The sequence below is a fragment of the Heloderma suspectum genome, chromosome 4 (genome assembly GCF_057233095.1).
Source record: "Heloderma suspectum isolate Gila_16-S chromosome 4, 16-S_ref, whole genome shotgun sequence".
In the NCBI taxonomy this organism is placed as follows: Eukaryota; Metazoa; Chordata; class Lepidosauria; order Squamata; family Helodermatidae; genus Heloderma; species Heloderma suspectum.
Genome location: NC_139461.1, coordinates 210318159 through 210342711, shown reverse-complemented (window position 1 = coordinate 210342711; position 24553 = coordinate 210318159). Strand labels below are relative to the sequence as shown.

Here is a 24553-nt window from a genome sequence, read left to right as displayed (position 1 = left end):
TACCTGAAGGCTATATGTTGTTAAACTTCTAATGGGCAGACCAAGTTTTGAAATATCCAGGAGTGGACTTCAAAGCTAACTTGGCTAGTTTTTAAAATAGAGCTGATTCTTCTTTAGAGAAGTTATGTTTTTTGAACCTTAAAGGAAGAAAGAAATTAATTACGTTGAAAACTGTCTTGGTTGATCTTGAATGTTATGGAGCCACAAATGTTCGTCTTGATAGTTATTTTTTTACAAAACCCAAGTCAGTGTATAAGCCAGATGACATTTGAATTTATTAGACTCTCAGATAAATGGGATGATCAACATATTAGCTGCTTTCATAGGTAAGTTACAGTAATTAGTAAACGGATCTATGAATAATGGTTGAACAGGAACTATTGCTAATTGGCCTCAAACAAGACATTACAAGGTAGACATCCATCAATTAAAAACAAAATGAAATAAAAAGCAGCTATAGGAAGCTGCAATCTATTTTTAAACTAATGGTTTGTTAAGGGGAGGCTGCAATCTGGAGTAATGTTGTGAAGTAAGGGGGTGCTTAACTACATGTACCCCACACCTTCAGCACAGTTGCGATCACATTAAACTAAGAAATCTATAGTACAATCAGTTATTTAAAAATCACAATTTTAAGTTAAAAACACACACAAAGCACAATTAAGAAAAAGTCTGGGGAATTTACCTGCACTGAAATAACATCGAAGTAGACGTGAGGTGAACTGTCAACTCATATTGGCAGTTCACCTCACTTGGCACGCCCCATATTTTTGGAGGCACCAAATGATACTGCTTAACCTCCATAGTCCACAGCACCTTGTGACCAGCTTCTCCCATAGCATACATACATTGCATCTAAGATTTCCCCCGAGGCCCAATCAAGTTGCCTCACCAGTGGCTGTGCTGATTGTTTCAACGCTCTGGTACTGGTGTTTCCTCCACTGCTGTTAGTAGAATGTTAATGAACATTCTGTGACATCAGAAGAGCTAGCCAGTAGTTGAGAGGGAAGGCTTGCAGACAGGGAGAAGTTAGATTACAAAATAAGAGCTACATCTGTTTATACTTATCTGTTGCAAGATCCAAATTCAGTTGCCAAGAGGAAGTAGTTAGTGGAGTCTTAATGGGGTAGACTAAACAAATGGGTGCAAACAAGCTTTTAAAAATATATTTTCGTTCTTGACTCTCTGCCTGAACCTGAGAGTGAATGAAATGTTTGTTTATCCAAGTGCTAATCTTGCAGTAACATAGTTGGAATGAGTGTGTGTCATGCATTTTTCCATCTCTTCCTATCTCCAAAATTATGACATGTTAGGAAAGAAATAGCAACTATTAAACCTGCAATCCAAGTTTACCACTGATTTTAAAACAGAGGACCGATTTGCAAGTCTGCTTTTTTTCTAATAGGCGAGTTTGTTTGTTTGTATGTTTGTTTTTGAGCCCACTGTGTGTTAGAAAACAGGTTGTATCAATGGAGAAGGGAGAAAGGAAAATGTCAACATTTTCAAATAATATAATCAGCATCGAGGCATATTTTTTATCCCTCAAAAAATATTGGATGCACTTGTAGTCCATTGTATCTCTGCTATCCCTTGAGCTGTTGAGAGTAATGAAATTACAACACTCCTCTCTTCAATTATTATCAGTGTGGTCTTATCAATATAAAAGTATCATGGCATGAATAAGATAAGGAAGTTCACAGAAGGGAAGTTTCCTGCCCTCTCCTCCTCCCTGAAGCCACTTGCACACACACACCCTGTCTGAAAAGGACTCTTCTGAATAAACCATCTGAGATGAGGTTGGATGCTAGGAAACTTCCTTTCTGTGGACTTCGTTATATGAACTTAATTAATAATCCAAGCCTGATTTGGGGGCAATGGCCCCTATGCCCCCATCCTGTATTGCTCAGGAGTGCCACCTGGTTCTCCAGAGAAGCTGTTCAGGTGGTAGTGGGGGGTATGAAATTTACTGTAGAATCTAGTTTTTTTTCTGAATCTAGGTTTATTCTGGTTGTACTTTTATGCTCCAGTTTTAAGCATTTATATTTTATATTGTTTTATGTTGTACTTTGTGAATTTTTAATTTTTGTGAACCGCCCAGAGAGCTTTGGCTATTGGGCAGTATAGAAATATCGTAAATAAATAAATACAATCATGTTTCCAATACTGTTGGCTAGTTTACAGGTTTGAGTGGTGGTACTCCCATACACCAATGAATGCATCAATATTGTTACATGCATACACCCCACTTCCGAGCTGTGAGAAGTTTCAGGGGCTCCATGGCTTGCCCAGGATTTAGTTTCCTTAGGAAGTTACTGGACACTTATGGCATTTCTATGATATAAGGTTTATTTATATACACACACACACACACCAGACTGAGCATAAGATGAGGGTTCACAGCATTAGCAATTCAACAGATTCCTGTTCCCCATCAGATGTCAATTGTCATAGGTTTTCCTGCGGAAAGCAAAGTCAGCTACCATTTTAGATCCAGTCCTACCACAGACTGACTTCCTGCTTCACATACAGATCTCACTCGCCCCCTCCCCTTGTCTAGTGGGATGGTGGGAAAAAAAAAATGACTAATCTCCTCCCATCACCTATGTCTTCTTGGGTCCCATTGAAACACATCACCAGAAAGTTACTGTCTATTAAATGCCCTTTTAAGGCCTTATGAAATATTGTCTCAAGGCACTCAAACCAATAGCATCGTTCACAGAAATCTCAGTTTCAAGGGTTACATAGTTGGAAGGGATCCTGAATCACTTTGCAGTCATAGGCACTGGGCTGTAAGGGACCCCCAAAATGACATTTGAGTGACCAAACCCATAATATATTCTAGTTTTTCTGTCTGTGGATCTGAAGGGTGCATGTGCAGCACAAAGCATGTGCATCTGCATTTTTCGATCAGGATTTCCTCTTGGCAACTTCCCTCAATAGATACTGAAGAATTAGCACAAGAGCAGTATAAAGAGAAATGGCGGTGGTGGGGAGGGGCATTTATTTCCCCCTCTCCCTTTCTTTTAGAAGTTGCATCAAATCCCCCAAACAGCTTTTCAAATTTAATAGAGGTTGGAGGCCTTCTCTAGGCAATTGCTAAGGAGAAATATCTCAGAAAATAATTGTGTGCATAGAACATATGCTGTACACACAGTATGCTTTCTGTTGTGTCAGCCTCTAAATCAGTTTTTAGACTAATACTTGTTTTGGCATGGTAAGCCAAAACAAGTATTCACTCCCCTCTCCCTTTCTCAGTCATGAAGCATGTGGAATTTACTTGTCCTGCTGTCCTTCAAATGTGAAGAATGTGAATGAAAGTCTCTCTAATTTTATTCACGCTCTGTGAAGCATAGAGAAGGAAATACTAATTACTGTGTCTTCGTTGCTCCATTTTGTTTTCACTTCCTCAGGTGTTTTTTTAATTACATGATTGTGACTGATCATCACTGAATCTTTTTACGTGTGCCTAGCATGACAAATGACACGAAAGCTGGCTGACCTTGTAATGAAGTAAATTCATGAAGGTTAGGTCTGTCAGGGGCGACCCGTCATAATGGCTTTATGTGTCCTACAGGCTTAGAGGCAATATGCTGCTTAGTACCCGTTGCTGGGGAACAACAGTGAGAGAAGGCTGGGCTTTTGCTTTCATGTGCTGCTTTTAGCTAGTTAGCTACTGTAGGAAACATAATGCTGGACTAGATGTACCCTGTCTTCTGATTCAGCAGGGCTTTTCTTACATTACATAAAGCAGATTTCTCTTCCATCTTTCTTCTCCCCTGATCGGCCCTTTCACAGAGCCCCAACACTTCTCTTTAGTCCAGGAGGTAGCAGGCAGTGGGCGACATGAGCTGTCAGCGTAGTCTGGAAAGGATTGGGAATGGCCTGGCATCCTGCCCAGAGCACTGTTGTGCCAAAGAGCATGCTGGCTTCTGGGAACAGGTGGGCTGGAAGCCGTGACCTGGCTCGCTGTTTGGGTTGTAATAATGGCTGCAAAGAGAGAAGATAGCAGAGCTTGTTCAAGTGTTGTTTTCGAGGATGCTTCTTGAAAAAGGCAATGGCATTCCTGGATACAGAGAGCTTGTAACAGAGAGGGGTTTTTGAGGAGGATAGGGACCCCCAGCCCTCCCAATATGACGGAAAGATGCATCCCATATGATCCCATATGATGGGAGAGCCAATATGGTGTAGTGGCAAGAGTGTTGGACTGGGAGCTGGGAGATCCGGGTTCTAGTCCCCACTCGGCCATGGAAGCTCACTGGGTGACTTTGGGCCAGTCACAGACTCTCAGCCCAACCTACCTCACAGGGTTGTTGTTGTGAGGATAAAATGGAGAGGAGGAGGATTATGTAAGCCGCCTTGGGTTCCTTGCAAGAGGAAAAAAGGCAGGGTGTAAATGCAATAATAAATAAATAAATAAATCCTGGTGGGACTCCAAAGTGGCTTCTTCTGCAGAGGGCAAGGAGGAGGAGGAGGCACAATGGACCTGAAAGCAAGAGCAGTGCACCTGTCGCCATGGGGCTGGGCCGAACGGAGTTCGGGGAGTCTCTCTGCCGCAGTGTCCCTATTGACTGCAAGGCTTGGGAGCAGGGTGAATACTTATGCCGGTTGTCTATAGGAAACCAAAAGGCCCCTCATTCTACTCTGCTCCTGACTCTCCAAGACACTTTGCCTGATGCTGATTTTCTACTCTGCCTGCCCCACCCCTCTCTCCAAGACACTTTGCCTTATAGGAACACAGGAAGCTGCTTTATACTGAGTCAGAACGTTGGTCCAGCTAGCCCAGTATTGGCAGCCTGATTGGCAGCAGCTGTCCAGGGTTTCAGGCAGGATTCTTTTCTAACCCTACCTGGAGATGCCGGAAACCGAAACCTGGGACCTTCTGCATGCAAAGCATGCGCTCTTCCACTGAGCTACAGCCCCGCCCCTAGGTATCTGATGCTGGCTTTCTGTTTGCAGGTAGGTTTTAACAGTGAAAAGTGTTCAGAAATGCGATTAACCACTTGCTATCTGAACAGGTTCAGTCTCAGCCCATTTCTACTGCCTCGGAACTCTGCTGCCTCATTCTGCATGTGTAGATGAGGCTTCAGGTGGCTCTAAATGAGGTCTAGACAATACTTGGAGGAGAGGTCTCTCACTGGCTATTTACCATGACGCTTTTGTGTACCCTCCACGTACCGAGGAAGCGCACCTCTGAATGCCTTCACCTGCTTGCGTACCCCAGAGGCATTTGGCTGGCCACTTTCCAGAGTCAAATATTCGAGTCTATGGAACTGAACTCTTATGTTATTATTTGTCACAGAAAACATGTCTGTATTTTGACACTCAATTTCCAACATCCTCTGATCCAGTCAGAGGCATCTGGTTGGTGCAACATTTTTTGATTATAACTGTAAAGGGTATTAGATTGGTATGTATCATGGCATTAAGATTAAGGAGCTGCAGTTTATGATATTTTTTCACATTTATTATAGTATTTATTACATTTATATCCCACCTGTTTTCCTTTTGCAAGGAACCCAAGGCAGCTTACATAGTCTTCCTCCTCTCCATTTTATCCGCACAACAACCCTGTGAGGTAGGTTAGGCTGAGAGTCAGTGACTGGCCCAAAGTCACCCAGTGAGCTTCATGACCAAATATAGGGATTAGAACCCGGATCTCTAGGCTCCTAGTCCAACACTCTAACCATTACATCACGCTGGCTATTTATCAGGCTATTTATCTGTGGCAGAGTAATCTTATGGTTTGCTGGGAGGGGGGAATGCTTTTTCTGACTTTTGTTGTTGATGGTTGTGGCATTCCTGCCTTCTCCTAGGGAGAATTCCCCTTCTCTAAGGCTTTTCTCACCCCCAGCAGGAACCACCTTCTCTCATACACTGGGTTTCGGTACCACCAGGACCTTTAAGTCTTAGGTCCAACCCTTTACTTAGTCCTCTATCTGCAAGGACACACAGACTTTACTTATAACTTTATACCTTCCCCTTTAGATCTTCCCCTTACATAGCCCAGAGCAGAAGGCATAGGATTTACACAAATAAACTTTATTAAATACAGCAAATAAGTTGTTGAATAATAAACAGATAACTCTTAATGGCTTTATCAATATATGTTCTCTCATAAGCCGTTCTCTAGATCACACTCTCAAACAATCACTTCCCAAATCCCCACAGACCTTTCTCTCTCTCAGGTCTCAGTCCTAAAATCCTGCCTCTCACTAATCCTAACTCTGATCTAAACTATCGCTCAAACCCAGTGGTGTAGTGGAGGTAGGGCTCGCAGGGACGCAGCCCCTGCACTTCTTCATTAGCAGGGACTTTGATGTCATCTGCCACCCCCCTCAGAATTCACTGTTCCCTCTGAACTTAGCTGCGATCCTCACTGTAGCTGTCGGGGGAATGGATTTTCCAAGCAATGATATATTGTTCCATGTTGGAATGCAAAGTATTTGGGATGACTTGGTCCGGAATGGGCAATTAAGACCTATTTGCTTTACCAAAGACGTGCCCCTGGTGGAGATGAAAACTCCTAGAACTGGTTTGTTGATATGGATCAACACAGCTGCCTGAAATTTTGGACTGCTCTTGGGGACTGTCACAATGAGTTCCCGCATCTCCAAATTTACCACTGCACCACTGTGTGTGTGTGTGTGTGTGTGTGTGTGTGTGTGTTTCAATCCAGCTGGGTGTGTGGATGTTTCTGTTGGAGGGGGAGGGGGGAGATATAATAAAGGAGCTTAGAGAAGGCTAATGGGTAACGTTGGGGAGCTACGGGAGTGTGCAAGGGGGCTGTTTAAATGAGAAGGGATCTGTCCATGAGGGCTGAGTTGAGAGGGTGAAGCTTCCATGGAGTATCATATTTTGAAAACCTAAAATGTTCGTGTTTGAGTGAGTGAGCGGGTGAAAAAGATTTTAACACCCCTGCATTTTTTTTCTCAGACATCTAATTGAAATATCCTTGCCTTACTCTCAGCTGCACTGTTTTTGGATCCCAGTTGAAGGCTGTATAACTTATAAGGTTGTATACTCTTAGAAGGGGGCGTGGCTGTGACTGTCACGAAGGGACCCTGCACTTCTGAATTTGCCACTGCACTACTGCTCAAACCTATCTCTATCTCTGATCTTATCCCTCGCTATGTCTATCTCTGATCGTATCCCTCATTACCTCTAGCTGACTCTCTCAACACAGAACAATTCTATATAGCACACACACTTCACCCTCCCTTCACTCACTCAGCCAACCATCACACCTATGCAAATCTGCTATTCTTCCTGCTAATCACCTCTCACCATAGACATACTCTCCATAAAACATCGAGATATAACAGGAATACTAATCATAACCATGGACTCATAATAGGAACAGATTACTATATTTACAGATTATACATATAAAGACGTGTAACGTCAGATTGCCCTTCTGTCTTTTTTCTCCCCTCTCATTTTGGTCAGAGAGAGGGAATTAACTACCCCAACCCCTGGACTACCATAGTTCAGGGATTCTTTTGGTAGTGTGTCCCAGGGTGGGGAAGCAAGGGGCTTAGGGTCCTGCAGATTTTCAGCCACCCCCAAAACACCCCACCCCACCCCCACTAGCATAATACCACCAGTGGGTCACCTATGCCCATGGAGCTTTACCACAGTGTCCTGGAGGGGCATAAGTGTCATCCTGCCAGATGGACTCCCACCTGCCATCAGAGCAGCACTTATGCTGCATCTAACAGCCCGAAGGCCAGCCTTAGCATTGCATTCTAAATGTATTATTCATCATGCGGCTTTTGTTATAGTCCTGTGTTTGTAAAATTGTGATGTGTGATAACATTGTGGGGGTTTTAAGCTAAAAAAAGTAGTTTGTAAATCCTCAGAAACCATTAACTGAAGTATCTGATTTACTACTTCATAGGCGAACAGTCAGTTTCCAATCTGAATAAATCAGGATAGACAAAAATACTTGAATCACAATCCTTCACAAATGTTAGAGTACCTTTTTGTAGATTTGTGATTTAATTCTTCGATCATTGCTGGGTTTCTTTAAAATTAAAAAATCAGTAGTCATGTCTTAAAGCTAGAGCCACAAGGCTGTTTTCCTGCTAACATGTAAATAATTCCATTTTTAAAATTATTTTCCAATCTTCAAAATGTGTGCTTCTTTGCCAAGAGAGTAAAGACTCAACCTTAGAAAATCCAACAACACTTGAAAGCAAGAGGAGATATGAAAGAACTATGGATTCTAAAATAAGTATGTTGAAAGCTTATAGGGTAACGAGCATATTAGGCTGTGAGGCCCTGGACTTCATGAGAATCTGGGACTGGCTGCCTAGGGTGGCTGGGTGGATCAAGCAGCTGTGCATTCCTAGAGCTTTCATTGTGCTGGTGTCTCCTGTCTAAAGCTCCCCTAAACATTTGTACAGTATACATTAGAAGATGTGTGCATCTAGAGAAAATGATTCTATAACGATGTGTTTCCTGTACAGTACTTGTCATTATGCCTTTGGATAAAGGAATTCTTGTAAATAAGAGATTACAATTGTAGATGCCTTATAATATTCATTACCTCCTCTCTTTTTTCTTCTTTGGACGATCTGTGGTTTGAACAGTGCCAAAAGTTTGCCACTCTTCTGTAATTCACACAGTGAACTCTTTTCCTAGCTAGGTTTTACAGCTCTCTTGAACAGTTGTGCCATAGTGGAAAACTGGAGAAGACATCTAATTTGGAAAATAATGGGCTAGACTATCCAACGTTATGGTTGCTACTGAAAACAATTTTTTACTTAAGAATAAAATTGAAAGATGTCATGTAGAAACAAAGATGCATATACCACCTCTTTCGTTAACTGAGATCTACAGTTCTCTTTAGAGAGGTCCCCACATCAAGATTTGAAAGTCTACCATTTCTCCCTGGTCTATAAAAAGTTGGAAATTTACCAGAAATGAATGCAACTGGTGTATGATTTGTCTGAATGTGAATAGGAAGTAGGCTGTGTGACTGGTAGACATTTTATAGTTCTGTGGTACTGTTTGTAACAGGGAACTAAAAATAGTGCATACTAGAAATGTTTGGAGATGGCAATTGGTATGAATGAGGTAGACACCTTTGTATAAATCTCAACCATAAATGTATTCTCCCTGGACAGCTAATAAAGTAGTTAGCAGTAGGTGGTAGTAGTTATTTTTAAATAAAAGAAAAGAAAAATATGGACAGTATCCAGTGCTGGCAATTTGCCAGCTCTAAACATACTGCATTAGTAGGAACAACCTCTAGTGCAAAAGTAAAGTAGGGCTTGGTAGTTCAACCCAAGAAGCTATCCAAAACTATCACTTCTGGAATGGGACAAGTCAGCAGAGGTGCCTTCTGCAACTTCTGCTGACTTGTTCCATTCAGGAAGCAGTAGTTCCAGGTAGTTTCTGGTTGTGCTAGTAAGTGCTATTTCCCGTTGTGCTAGCCGTCATTCCCACTAGCGCACTGGCAGTATCAGATAGTACTCCATACAAACTAACATAAAAAGTTAACGGTTCAATCTAATGGTGTTCTGCTGATGGAAACAGTTTTGGTAGCATATCATTGGATTTGACCCTAAAACAGCAACGGATCATTCAGATAGAGCAGTTTTGATTTCGCTGTTTAAGTTAAAAAATGCTAACATTAGCAGTTCTTAAAAGCAGTTCTTAAAATGTTTTTGCCTGGTGCCTAAATGATAGTAATGAAGGCTCCTGGTGAGCATCCATGGGGAAGGCATTCCAAAAGTGAGCAGCCACGATTGTAAAGTTCATACAGGGACCACTTGAAATGCTCGGTGAGGTGATGATGTATGTTGCTGCTGTCATATTTCATTTCTATACCGCCCGATAGCTGAAGCCCTCTGGGCAGTTTTCAAAGGTTAAACCCCTTAAAAATACAATAATATACTTAGTATAAAGCCATTTACATATAAACAGACAGTGTGTACATGCGCACACAAATGTACACACATATATATCTAAACAATTTTAAACCATCAACAATAAGAAAGTCCAGGACCTGGTTAAAACCTTGTAGTTTTAATCTACATATCATGTAGTTCTTCAACAGGAGAGTTCTGCCTAGTGTGTAGTGTTTCTCTGTCTAGACTACCCGACTTTCACAGCAACCTGGAATGTTCCACAGCAGGTGAAATTCTATCACATGTGGTGGAATGGGCTGAAGGTCTCTCCATTGTGGAAGGATGCTTTGTTTATATCTGCTGCCACAAATGGAAGTTCTCTGAGCAGTTTATAATAAAAGGAAAAACAATTAAATATAAAAATAAAACTATAAAATCAAATACTGCATAAAATCAGCAACAGAGAATAAAATCAATATAGCAAAACAGCACTAAAGTTTTTCATAGATCTTAAAGCTTCAAAACAGCTGCTAGAATTAGTACCAAGTTGGTACAGATTCTGAGTTAGTCTTGCTTGATGTTTTTGATTAAAAAAACAAAAATAGTGTACTAATTTTAAAGACTTACTGTGCAATTCTATATGTCTACTCAAGTCCCATTGAGTAAGTCAGTGAGGCTTGCTCCCAGGTAAGTAAGTACAGGATTGCAGCCTTAGTTATATAACATTCAGTGTTGGTCAATATGATGATGGCCAGGCATTGGAAAACAGAAGCTCTGTTTTTTGGTAATGGGAAAGATCCCTCAGCAAGTCAAGGTTTCATACCCTACAACATTATCTGCTTATAATGCTTTTATTCTCATTGTAAATATTACTGTCTGAGCCAGCACCCTCCTACACACTGCTAAAGGCTATTCTTCGTCTGTTTTATGTTGTATTTATTCTGTAATAACGTGCTCTGCTCTGTTTTTAAAAGCCAAGAATTTATGAAAAACAACATGATCCTCACCAGCATGGGAAATGATAGGCTGTGCACTGTGTTGCCCCTTCGTATTCATGCACAAGCAGTATTGTGCAGTAGTGTTCTTGTGCATCCATTTACAAGAATATGTTCTTGAAGCAAGATGTATCCATCCACATCACTTGGAGGTTTAACTTCCAGAGAGCTTGAGTAAAGCAGCCTTCTCTGACCTGGGGACTTCCAGGACTACAGCTCCCATCATCCTTGATCTTCAGCCATACTCTCTGGGTCTGATCGGAACTGGAGTCCAAAATGTCTGGAGGATACCAGGTTAGGGTTGCCAAGCTGGAGTAGAGCATTGAACCCTGAAAACATAACCAATTTACACTCACATTTTTTTAAAGGCAAAAATGGGGACAGCGATTTGCCAAAGACCACTTCCAGAAAGCAGAGAGAGACCATTTCCTTGGACTCTTTTTTTCGTTTGCCTTTTGCATTTGGCGTCTTGCTCTGCTGCATGAGACCATTTCCCCACCCTCCTCTTGGATGATTTTATTCTGTCATTAATTTTCATATGAAGTTTAAAAGTAAACATTCTTCTAGAAATGCGATATTTGTGAGGAGCTAACGAGGCTATTTTGTCAATAGTTCAACAGTTACAATTCCTTAATTGTAAACTTATATAAGGCATTTGATTGGGGGTGGTTGGGGGAGGCAACGACCAGTGAAAAGGTTCTGCAATTCAGTTAGTACAAAACACAGTGGTTACATTACTAACTGGAATAGGTTGTATGGAACACATCTTGCCACTTTTGAAACATTTGCACTTGTGCCTAATAGCGCAGTTATGAACACAGTTCGGGGACCTTATCTTTTAAAGCTCTAAAGATGGTCCTGGAGCAAGCATGCGGCATACTGGAGCAAATATGGTGGACCATTTGTGGCTCAGGTGGGCAGCAGTAGGAACTGAGGGGTGGCCAGCCTGCACAGTGTGCCTTAACCTGCCTGTGCCACCATCTGAACTCAGTTGTGGTGGAGGATGTTGTCCCATTGTCAGTGTTGAAGTAAAGTTCAAGCGGCAGTCCAGTTGGCTTCTGTACATGGAACAGGGGATGCCATCTTGCCCTTTTGCCTCAGATAGCAAAAGCTCTTGGGCCAGCTCTGTTGAATGATTTCAGCAGTGCTGGGTACATGGTTGCTGTGGACTGTATAAAGCAAAACAGGGTGGGGTGTGAGTGGATCCTGAAATCCATAAGATGAGCTTTTTTGCTCATGGAGCATTGCCACTCATGCAAGGGAGCAAGGTAATTTTTGCTGATTTACCTTTTCCCAGTAGCCACTCATATCAGCCAAAATTCTACTCCAGAGGGTTACGGAACCCTCTAGAAAAGTGGGGGGATAATATGGGAAGCTGTTGAAGGGGGAATCGATAGATTTGCCTCCCTTTCCCCCCCTCCCCAGTTCCATAACTGAAGGCCTCCACTGGATTGCAGCCCCTTATGTGAATGAAAGGGCTGCACTGGATCCAAACCAGGATATTTTGGCAATACTATGCAGTGTTTAAAGGTTAAGTGACAGAAGGTAAAAGGTGACAGGTTGGGAAAGGGAGAAGTTGGCCCTCTTGGAGATATTCTAGACTTTTCCCTAAATGTTCAGCTTCCCTTTTCCTTTCATGCTATTAAAAAGGTCTTTTACTTGCAAAGACAGAAAGGAAAACTTACAGTCAACATTTTGAACTTATGAGCCGCCTCATATAGACCATCTAACCCAGTATTGTATTCTCATAACTGGAGATGCCAGGGATTGAACCTGGCGCTTTCTCCATGTGAAGCATATGCTCTATCACTGCCTGGTTGCTGCATGTGAACTAAACTTCTTGGTTGTCTCTTTATCTGTGGAATATCCCTTACAGGGAGGCTTGCCTGGTGAGTCATTTTGGTCAAAGGACTTTTGTTTTTCTGAGGTTTTCATCCATGACTGAATTTTATATTTGTGGTTTGTTTTTCTTCTGTGCCACTGCTGTGTTTAGTTTCAATAGGCCTGCTTTTATTATGAGGTATTAATGATTTTATTAGTTACTGATATCATTACTCTTATTACTGCTGTTGGATTTAGGTATGGGTTTATGTAAGCTGTCCTGGGCCTTAAAGGCAGGAATTAAATATACAAAATAACAAAATGATGAAATAAAATAGACTTGTTCCCAGTATTCTAGCCAATGAGATAAAGACACTGTGGTAGTCGATGGGATCCTTTTTGCCTTATTTAATACTAGCAAACGGACCTGACTTCACATAGGTGGGAATAGCTTTTACGCTGATACAGTGAAGGCTACAAATAAACCTATGCAGCTGTCATAGCTGAATGCATTGTGCCCACCCCTTCTGAGAGAAGCCATGCCCTGTGGCACCCCTAGACTTGGTCCATGCCAGATGCACCCCTGTAGCTCCCCTCCCACAAGAGGGGAGAAGGGGCAGTCCCTCTCAGGCTTGTCCCTCAACCTACTAATCTCCCCAGCTTCAACTGAATTGACTACAGAACAATGCACTAGTTAGAGAACTCTGCCTCTGGTGGCTGAAGATGTATTTAGGCTTCAACCACATGGATACATTGGACACATTAAATTAGTTAATCTGTGTTTTAAAATGAAATAACCCTGAGGTACACCCCCCTGGAATCTCCTTAGTATGCATGCCAAGTTTCAGGTGTCTAGGTTTCATGATTATGGAGCTATGGTAATGACAGACATGCATCCTCTCATTATTTTATACTGAATTATTAATGTAACTATATTGGGCTACATGTATTTAGCTTCTCTCTGATGAGAACAAAGCCATGTATGCTGGTGGCATTTGCAGCTCATGTTGAAATTTGGGGAGAGGAGGAAAAACAACCTAGTTGAATAATTTGCTATTATGGCTCACAGTTATGTGACTTTCATAAAATGAAAGGAGCACATGTTTTAACTCACCCTGAGCTCTTGGGAAAGGCAGGGAAGAACATATAAATAATATTATTAAGTGTAATGATTTTGCTTAGTCAGCATTAGCTGGCATTGTAAAGAAAATGCAAAGGGTGTATTTAATCAATCTTGTTACTTTTTTAAAGATAAAAATACAGCTAGCACAGTGAAGGATAATACAGATGAATTCAGTCTGCGGGACACGTTAAGCATTGGATCAACAGATTCATTTGTTTCAGCGGCTGAGGTATGTTGAAGCACTGCTTCCTGCTTTGTTGCATAGTCATCATACCTCCAAGGTATTCTGCTGGTCTCTTATCAGTCGTCTCTGCTAGACAGTGATTACTTCTCTTAGAACCAGATGTTTTAGAAAAATGCATACAAGCCTACAGGGCTCTGCAGATTGGCTGTACTTTTTTGGCACGTCAGTACTGTGTACATAAGCAGTAAAACGACGTGTAAACTCATCAGGTGTAACAAAATATTCATAGGCATACAGACTTTATGCTTTCCGTGGAGGAAGCATGTAATGTCTGAAGTGAGGATAAAGTGACCGTTTACGAGGATTCTCATACATTCACTGGAAAGGAAAAGTGATTGATTGAATCCTGATGGTGACCTCGTAAATAAATTCATCCCAACGAGTATGATAATTTTTTGAGACCCTGGGACATCATGGTACTGGAATCTGTAGTCCCTAACTTACTGAAAGGGATATTCTTGGTCTGGGACAGCTGTGTGTTAGACTTCATGTGCCATTTAGTCTATATAGAACAGTAATACCCAAGCCTAGATTTACTTGCCTGATGGTGAAGGGAGGGTTGTGTTAGAGGATAAAGTTACATTTCATTCCTTGTAAGAAGCACAAGTTTCTTTTGGCTTTTGTAAAAATTCTGCCCAGTTTCACTGAAGGGCACCCTAGATGTAGGAGAAAAATCCTTTTTAATTGGAATCCTGGGTTGAGAGCTGAACATTGAGGTGTTTATTGGCTTTGCAAATGCTTTAAGACTCCAGACATTCAAACACCACAGTCCTACACCTGACTACTGGAAAATCTGTTTATTTTAGTGAGCCTTCCTTCTAGGTAAATATGCTTTAGATTACAGCCAAATTATGTGTTACTGTTATAAGACCCCAGTCCAAATATCAGTAGGTATACTGTGCTCCAGAGTAAGTAAGTTTTAGGCTGTTGCAGTCTTCCTTTCCCAAATACCATGCTTTAATAATAAAAGTATTGCTTGCAGCGTGCACCTTGAAAGTATGTCCTTGTTGAAGTACCATACATTTGAATTTGATGTGAAGTGCTTAGTACATGTTAATCACTCTAGAAATAATTGGTGTTACTGCTGGTGGTGGTGACTGCATCTAGTAACAAAAACAACATAAAACATTGATATTAATAGAACTGACTTTTTGTCATGAAAAAGCCCCAACAGATTGGAGTGTATAAACTGCATGGAATGTAAACTTAAAAAAAACACCCAATATTTTGTGACACCAATTCAGATTTCCTTTAGGAATCACTGAACTACCAAAGAGGAGATCTGTAGGGTGCTGCTTTTGAAATATCCCTACATTGTCAGCTTTGCTTAACAGCAGTGGTTTTGTCTCTGCTTGCTGCAACCTCAAACAGTCTCTTTTTATGTGTATTTCTATAACCACACAGCAGTGGCTGAGCTCCATTGGAACTATGGCCATTAGGGATTTTTGACCTAGCAGCCAAAGTTTAGCCCATGCCAGCATGAAACATGCAGTATTTTTGTTTTCTTGTTGATGTCCAGGCTCTTAATTGACTTTCCTTAAAGTGCTGTAGATTCTTATTCCTCTGTTCTTGACCCCTCCTCTGGTAAAATATAATTAGCTTGTAAATTATCTCTCCCCTTCCTTGCATGGTTTGGCTTTTCTGGAATGTGCAACAAAAGCAGTTGGGCATTCTTAAGAGCTCAGCTGTTGTTGCAAAGTAGCAGATCTACGTCCCAGTGTGTCAGCATAGATTTTCTATTACATGTTTCACTATTGCACATTGATCTATTATTTAAAGTGATGTTGAAAAGGAAATACAGCAATACCACGAAAGTGTTAAGTTGCTGTATTTGTGAAAGTCTGTTTCCGTCTCAGGAAGTTAAGTCATCAATCTTGAAAAACTACCTTTTCTAGCTTACAGAACACAAAGAAAGCCGAAATTCTTATAATCTGGATTCACTTTGCCATTGCCCGCTGTATGAAGAAGCTATGCTCTTGGCAGAAGAGGGAAAGATTTATTCACGAGTCTTACGGTACTTGGTATTTTGTGTATTTTTCCTAATACGAACTGCACATTTAAAAAAATGTAAACAAAGCTTGCACAAACTATTTCTAAACACGTTTACATTAAACTGCAAGTCTGCCATTATATTTCAAATGCTCTTCATTTTATTCTTTGTGTGTGTATAGAACTGAAACATTGGAATGTTTGGGGGACAGCGATTTTCTTGCTAAGCTTCACTGTATCCGACAAGCTTTTCAGGTAACAGTTCAGGTGTCAAGGATGAACTACTCCTTTATTTTAACTGCCCTCTGCACCATATTGGTAAAACTCATAGCGTGGGAGGGCACCCTGTTGAGTTATCATGCAGACTAGGATTTGTAGCCAGGGCCAGTTCAGCTGCACAAGCAATCAATGTTTGGGGGCAGGGGGAGTGGGTCACACTTTACAGATGGCATGCTACAACTCCTTATTGCAAAATTTATTGTGCCAACCCTAAGCACTATCACTTTTAAACCTTATTATCAGTCATGTGTTGATATATATCTATCTCTAATCTAGAGCTCAGTTGCAATGCTTAGCTGTAAAACAGAAGTGGGCAACTTTTGGCCTTCCAGATGTTTTGGCTTACAGCTCCCATCAGACCTAGCCAGTGTAGCCAATGGTGAGAGATCATGAGAGTTGTATGCCAAAACATCTGGAGGGCCACAAATTGCCCATCTCTGCTGTAAGATTAATTAGTGTTTGGCTGATCTGCATAGGACAGAATTTGCAGACAATCTACACCTTTTGTATTCTAAAACCATGGACAATTAGAGTTTCAAGGATTTGTAAAGTAGCTCTACTAGGGGGGGTCTACAAATTTGGCTTGGTTCAGTAGCCAGCCATAATTTGTTGTCACCCCTAGTGATGGATGAGTTCCTCCCCGCCCCCACTTATTAGTAATTAGCTTAGTCTCTCTGAACTTTTGTTTTTTTCATTATTATTCAGCAGTCTTCAAGAAAGCATAGAACGATGACACATAAGGGGAATGTCTGTCCAGTCCTCTCCTTTCCCAAGCAAATGTACCCTTGCAAGTAGAGAGAGAGAGAGTCAGCAGCAGATTGGCCTTGTAGGTCTTTTTCCTGGGCCGTAAGGATGAGATCTCCAAGGCCTCCACCATTGATTGCTAGTTCTCCCTTCCATTAGCACCCTCCCAAAGTTTACTTAGCAAAGCAAGGATACACAGGGAGGCCTGGCTGGTAGCAGTCCCCATACAGTGTAGGCCAGAACTTGGGTGACTTGGTGCGCTTGGCTTTGAATGGGTTTGAGTGGGGATGGGGCTTTGACATTTCTAGCTGTCTAATGTCTGGTGATTCTTTACAGGTGATCCTTTCAGACTCTTCAAATCGAATATTTCTTGCTGAAAGTGGCAGAAAAATTTTGTGTGCTTTAATTGTGAGAGCAAGAAAGGTAAACCCTATTTCATTTCATAATTGATACAGTGTATTTAATATGTAAAAAGTTTTACATTCTTAATTGTCCTTATAATGTGAGGTAAGAAATAAGTATTCCCATTTTGCATATGGTAACTGAGTCTGAAAGAAGCTTTTATGACTACAAAGCTGTGGTCCATGTGTGGCAGAGATGTTTCATAGTAGTTTTATGGACTTGGAATTTGGATATTGCCCAGTCTAGAAGGTCCTTTACGTACACAGTGAATACAGTTTACATTCAAATATGCAGTCTCACTTGTACAGTGATTTCAGTTTCTAGAGCGGTTCATGCCAATTGTGTTGATAGAGCAACACCAACTGAAGCCAAGCACAGAAGAGTTCCATGTGTACATCAGAGTGTACACAAAGCACTGGACCAGATTCCAATGGGGCCTGTACCCACTTGCCTGCCCAAGCCCCCAGCCCCCGAAGCTGCCTGCCTGAGACACCCATACACTTACCTGTCCACACCCTAGAAGTCAAAGCCCCTTGCCTGGCCCACCCACCCCTGAATCCACCTGTCCAAGCCATCCACACGCCTGCACCCAAAGTCAAAGCTGCCCCATCCGAAGCCAAAGCCAGCCACCACTGCTGCCAGCCAGCCAACCCTCCCTCCCTGTTTTTTTACCTGCTGTGGCTTCTGCTGCTCCTCCTCCACTTTGTCCAGCCAGTCCTGCTGGCAAAAGTGCCAGCAAGCAAGGGCCAGCAAAAGGGCCTGCAACAGCCAGCTGGACAAGTCTGGAAGGCCCATGCTGCTCCATTTCAAAGTTTGAGTAGCAGCGTTCTAAACCAATCAGTTGCTGTCTTTGGAGGGGGGACAGCCAATGAGAGCACAGAAGTGGCCGGTGGGTGGTCTGTTCGCTGCTCCTGTGCCCTCATTTATTGGCTAGCTGCTGCCGTACTTCCTTTCGCCAACAGGGCCGGCTGGGCAAAGAGAAGGAGGAGCTACAGCACCAGTTCAGCCCTGGCAGCAGCTGCAGCATGGGCAGGGCTTGGCCCTTTTGAACCTCTGGGCACTTGGCAGATGCCCGCCCGTGCTGACCCCTGATGCCAGGCCTGGACTAGAGCCAGTCTTTCTATTTCTAGATTATTCATTGTGCACTAAATGAAAATCAATTACTATTTTATGTTAAGAAATAAAGAGAGTCATATGCAACTTGTTTGTTTTGTTTTACAGAATCCAAAGAAATTTGAGGAAGTATTTGATGACATGATCTCTTTCTTAGAGCAAACAGATCATTGGGTTAATACTGAAATGGAGCTTGCTGATTGTGGAGTAAGTATATGTTGCACTTGGATTTCAGTCAAGTGGTTTGTCATTGTACCTGTTTTGCTGCGGCTAGGCAATTGCAAATTTCTTACTGACATTTATTTTGTCTGTATTTCAGATGACCATTTTATTTTTAATTAGTTTACTTATAGCACAATCCTGTGCCACCCCAGACAGCTATCTGTCCTCTCCTCTGCAGTAGACAGAGCTCCGAATGTAGAGGAGGAGGTCTGACCGTGGATTCCGCCCCACCCCCCGCTATTTGCAACCTGAAGGAAGAAAAGGGGAGGGATGAGGGTGTGCCAGTGGGGAGGGGAGCAGCCATGGATCTGCCAGATTCAGTGCCCTCCAAGGCCCTGGCGCCCCCAGCAACACGGCTCCACTAGATAGGCTCAAGGGCTCATCTAGTGGAAAATACAGAAAAAGAGGATAGAGAGGCAAAAATTGCCTCTGTTGCTCTTCCCGCTCTGCTCAGAGACCAGTGGGGCATAGGATTCTCAGAAGACTCCAAGATTGGAGTCTTCCATCTAGTGGGCACCCTAGGGTCTGCCCTTAGTGAAATTATTTAATACATTGTCTATGATCTGGGGTTTTAAGTGAAATTTAGAATACTGTTTTATTACTGAATTTAAATTTGTACAAATGTGTTCAGTAGCTTTTAAAATATTTTGATCCTAATGCAGGTGAAACATCTAAATTTCTATGATGTTGTTCTGGACTTCATATTAATGGATTCCTTTGAAGATTTAGAGAATCCACCTATGTCTATACAGAATGTGGTTAACAACCATTGGCTGAATTCCTCCTTCAAAGAAACTGTAAGTGTCTATTTGTTTTGTTTCATACTTTGATGCTTTCATATAGTAGCTGCAGAATATTAGAATAGGAAAGAGTAAATTTTTAATTGTGGAAGAAATTGCATTATGGGTAGTGAGTCTGTTTCAGATTATTTTGTTTGTCTAGCAATTTGTAATACACATGATTAATCTTTATCCCTGCAAGTACTTCTAGACTACTAACCTGCATAGAAATTAACTATAAAACTCAAATTTGAATCAAGCTATAGCACTTGGTACTTTGAATAATAAAAAGTAATGTGTGCATGAGTGGAAATGTATTCATCCTTTTATTCACATATCTAAACCATTTATTTATTTATTTATTTATTTATTTATTACATTTCTATCCTGCTTTTTTTCCTCCTTAAGGAACCCAAGGTGGCGTATGTAGTCCTCCTCCTCTCCATTTTATCCTCACAACAACAACCCTGTGAGGTGGGTTGGGCTGAGAGTCTGTGACTGGCCCAAAGTCACCCAGTGAGCTTCCATGGCCGAGTGGGGACTAGACCCCAGATCTCCCAGCTCCCAGTCCAATACTCTAGCCACTACACCACACTGGCTCTTCAAATTTAAAATACATAGAAAAAATTCTGACCTGTTCTCTTGTCCACCTGTGCCCATATATCTCCATGTTGTCTGTACAGTGTCTGTGGAAGCTATTTTCTGTGCAAAGCTACTTACTCCATTGCTTGGTAACTAAAGGCAAGGCTTGTGTAACCATGCATGCATTCATACACATCAGTTTTACTTAAGTTCAGCAGATCCGATTTATTTATTTCATTTTAATTTAAAATTATTTTTAAACTGGGTTTAAGGGTAAGACCCATAAAGGGCATCCAGTATCATCAGCATTGAGAAAAGAGTGCAGATAATTACTGCTGCAGGATGTCTGGTATCTCGTTTCACAATTTGAACTAATTAATGCATTAAGAGCACGACATTTAAACTACACAGACTTACATGGAATTTTGAGAAATTATATCCTAATTATATCTTGTTGGAACTACCAAGCCTAATTAGGTCATCCTTCCATGTGGCCAGGGCAATAGCCTAGTCCAGAGATGATCTAACTGCAATCTTACGTGGTCTACTGTGGTCCATTAAATTTACAACACACTAATATATACTCAGAGTCTCTTAAGAGTTAAGGAAGATTATCTTGTATCAAGTGATCCCAAGTATGCACTCTTGCTTAAGAATCCAAGAACCTTAGAATGTACATCCATTTCACAATCTACTGCGGCCAAATAAATTTCAGTTAAAAAAAATACAATGTGGAAATATTTTTTCCATGGCTGCTACAGAAGGGAGCTTGGGGAAGTCTCCTTGTGTTTTTGGGAGATGAACTCTGTCTTCTCCTTTTCCTTACAGATTATTTGCAAGTCTTTGGCCTTGCTCAGTTTCTGAGCCTCTTAAAGGCCCAGAATGTTAAGAGCTCAGTATCAATCCTACTCTGTGGCAGTGATGGAGGTGAAGAAGCAATTTTCGCCTCCACCATAGCATCCTCTCAATGTCATCCAGTGGAAATTTTTTCGAGAGGTTCAGGACCTTTTGCATTCTGACTTGGCGGAAGATCTAATAGAACCCTGGGTAGCTCACTGTGATATGTTTGCAAGACATTTTTAGGACAACATTGCTGATAGCCATAATGGCTTAGTTTCCACAGTTCGTGGAGTTCATTCTGAGGAGTCCAGGGCACCATCTGGTTGGATATTGTTGGCTGATTTTCTGTTTTGAAGTCCTAAGGATCTGGATGAGGTGCTTAGTCAAGTACAGCCAAACACTTTTTTGCTTGTTTATGGCTTATTTCATCTAGTAGAGAAGGGATGACTGGCTGGGTCTGGAAGGTCATAACATGCTCTTTAGAGGAAGTAGTCCCAGTCCTCTTAAAGAAGGCAGTAGTACGACTGCTTTTAGAAAAAGCCATTGTTGGACCCAGAAGCTCTCAATAATTATAGGCCAGTGAGTAAGATTCCCTTCTTGGGCATTGAGCTTGTAGTAGTCAATCAGGTCATTGATGAAACTGATTTTCTAGATCCATTTCAATTATTGTTCAGGCCTAGTTTTGGCACTGAAACTGCCTTAGTTTCAGCGCCATGACCTTGCATAGGTCATCCCACAGGGCAGTGGGATGACCTATGCAAGGAGAGGGACAGGGGGAGTGACCCTTTTGATTCTATTGGACCTCTTAGGATGCAGTCCTATGGGTTGCACCCTCATGAGACAGAAGCCTCTGAACTCAGAGACTTCCATATATCCAGTGCCCTGCCGAGCTGAAGCCAGCAGGGCAAGAGGAGCAGCAGAGGTAATCTCTGATTGCTGTTTTGCCCGTCTAGTAAGGGCACTTTGGAGTGGGAGGGAAGGAGGCTGGAAGAGAGCTTGTATCCTAGTCTCTCAGGTCTCCTCCCCTTCGCCCACCAGAACACCCCCTTTTCCTCCTCTCCGAGGTTGTGTTTCTGACCTCAGAGAGCATACTGGCATGGTTCTTTCCATGCTGGCTGGGAGAGGAAGGGGGGTGAATCTTCAATACCACCTTCTGAGCTCAGAGCACTGTCTCCAACCTCGGAGTGGGGAATCCCCATTATCCTATGGCCCCTCAGACAATAGGCTTTCTATATCATTGACTATGGTAATATTCAAGTCTTAGCTGGGAGTGTTTGGTGTGGCTCTACATTCTGCTCATATCTGGATGATCACTTCCTGATAATGATGTTGGGGATTTCTGCTTGACCCCATGGTATTTATACTTTGGGGTCCTGCACAGCTCCATCTTATCCCCGTATTAAGCATCTACATAAAACTGCTATAGTGAGGTCATCCGGAGATTTAGAGTGCAGTGCCATCAGTATGCTGATGACATGCAGCTTTATCTATCTTTTTTCATCAGATCCAGGTGAGGCAGTGGAAGTGTTCATCCAGTGCCTAGCTGTGGTAATGGACAGGATAAGGGACAATAAACTGTAGCTCACTTCAGATAAGATGGAAGTATGGTTAGTGGGTGGTTCATATGTCCTGGGGAGAGGCATTCAACCTGTTTTGGAAGGGGCAGCATTCCCCCTAAAGGATCATGTTCATAGCTTTGGATGCTTGTAGAGCAATCATTGTCACTAGAGGCACAACTGCCCAATGTGGCTCAGAGCCTCTTTTACTATCTTAAGCTGGTATTCCAGCTGGGACCTTATTTGGATAGACTTCATTGATTCATGCGCTGGTGCATTGTATGTGGCTCTGACTTTGAAGATGGTCCAGAAACTTCAGTTAGTACAAAAGATGGCAGCAAGAGTCATATTATGCCAGTTTTCGTTACTATTTTAATCCCTCTGCACACAATGCTCTTTTCTGTTTGGACCTCTATCTCTGTTAATTCTGTCTTCTTTTCTCCTTCTACTCCATTGTGCAGTCCCTTGTCTCTCAGCATCCCATAGAACACATCTCTCTGCCCTGCTTTGCACGTTGTGACTAACTATGGGTTAAATAAGCTGTAGTTAGCTATGGCACTGCCAAAGTGAGTGAGCATGCTGCCTCCCATGTACTCGTCGCTTCCGCTTTACATCTGGCTTTATAAACAACCCAGGAATGCCCTGGCCCCGTGGTTGTTTAGGGTTAAACAACCCAGAGTTTTAACCCAATGATCACCCATGGTTTGTTGTTGGGTTAAAACTCTGGGTAGTTTAATCCTAAACAACCCAAGATGATGGGTTTGCACATCACAAAAACTACCCAGGAATGGGGCGTTCCTACGTTGTTTACAAAGCCAGATGTAATGCAGAAGAGATGAGCATGTGGGAGGTAGCATGCACACCCACTCCTGCTGAACAACCCATGAATTGCTGTTATGTGTGAACCAGGTCTATGCCTCTCTTGGGAGCAGGTCTGCACCTCAATCTCTGTTTCTTCACCCACAGGTTTATCTGCAGCCCGAACTGTTGCCCATTCCTTTCTTTCTGCACCACCACAGATCTGTCTGCATTCTCATCTGTTACCTCCTTTTTCTCTTTCCTCCGCTCCACAAGTCTCTGCACCCTATATTTCAGTAAACTCCTTTGCATCCTTCACTTTATCCCCCCCGCCCCCACAGCCCCTACTTTATCTGCTTCATCCTGACCTCTACTCTTCAATTCATACACTGTATGGGCTATGCAGGGTGCCTCTCTGCAGCAGGCTAGAAAAACAGATCACATATTTCTGAAGCCAGGAAAAGCAATACAGATATACTGATGCTGATGTTCTCCCCTCCCCATTCCTTTTGATCAGTTTGGGTAGCCCTTAGATTTTCCAACAAAGATGTGATAAAGAGCAGCAAACAATGGGTATTTGGGATTCCCTGAAAGGCTTATAAACAGCACATGGGCCTTATGTTGTACAGGATTGCAACTGCTGGGAGTGGTTTTCTCCCTCCCCCCTTGTCTTCATTATACATTTTACATGTATCTAAATGGCATTTTGTCAGTAGCATTCTACCTCCTAGTACTAGAAGTTGGATTACATTCCATTCAAATTCTGTTATGCCCTATGGGAGACAAAAGTCTAGGTTTGCCATCTGTACATTGTATTATTCCAATCCTTATTAGGACAAAACTGCTTAGCTGTGTCAAAAAGTATTTAAAGTATGTTTTTTCTTAGTGCAGAAGGTTTTTTTGCAATGTGGTCAAAACAAAAGTATGTGGTTTTCTTCATTTTTATGGTTGCAAATACTTCTGGTTTTAAACACTGTTTGGCATTTTAAAATGTGCTGGGGACATTGGCTTGAATTTAAGCTTTAATAGTATTAAAATATGAAAAACAGAAAGGTTCTAACTGTCATATAATGTGATATAAAAGCCATATACTTCAGAAGGCACTGGCAAAATATCTGCTCCCCCAAGTTGGCAGAAATAAATATAGCAAAGCTGGATGCCTGCTATTAGAGTAGTTAATACTGGTTTAAAAGAATTAACATCTCCATGTTT

The 24553-nt window shown here is 41.9% G+C and overlaps 1 protein-coding gene across 5 annotated transcripts in view; it reads left to right on the top strand.

Annotated features, from left to right (window-relative positions):
• MIGA1 (mitoguardin 1) overlaps positions 1 to 24553 on the top strand; it is a 68855-nt gene that overhangs the window by 36399 nt on the left and 7903 nt on the right. For all 5 annotated transcript variants that reach the window (XM_084852172.1, XM_084852175.1, XM_084852174.1 and 2 more), the window contains exons 8-13: positions 13922 to 14022; positions 15933 to 16051; positions 16209 to 16281; positions 17386 to 17472; positions 18673 to 18771; positions 19449 to 19583. In XM_084852172.1, coding sequence (XP_084708298.1) covers positions 13922 to 14022; positions 15933 to 16051; positions 16209 to 16281; positions 17386 to 17472; positions 18673 to 18771; positions 19449 to 19583 — 614 coding nt within the window. The remainder of the gene's footprint in view (positions 1 to 13921; positions 14023 to 15932; positions 16052 to 16208; positions 16282 to 17385; positions 17473 to 18672; positions 18772 to 19448; positions 19584 to 24553) is intronic.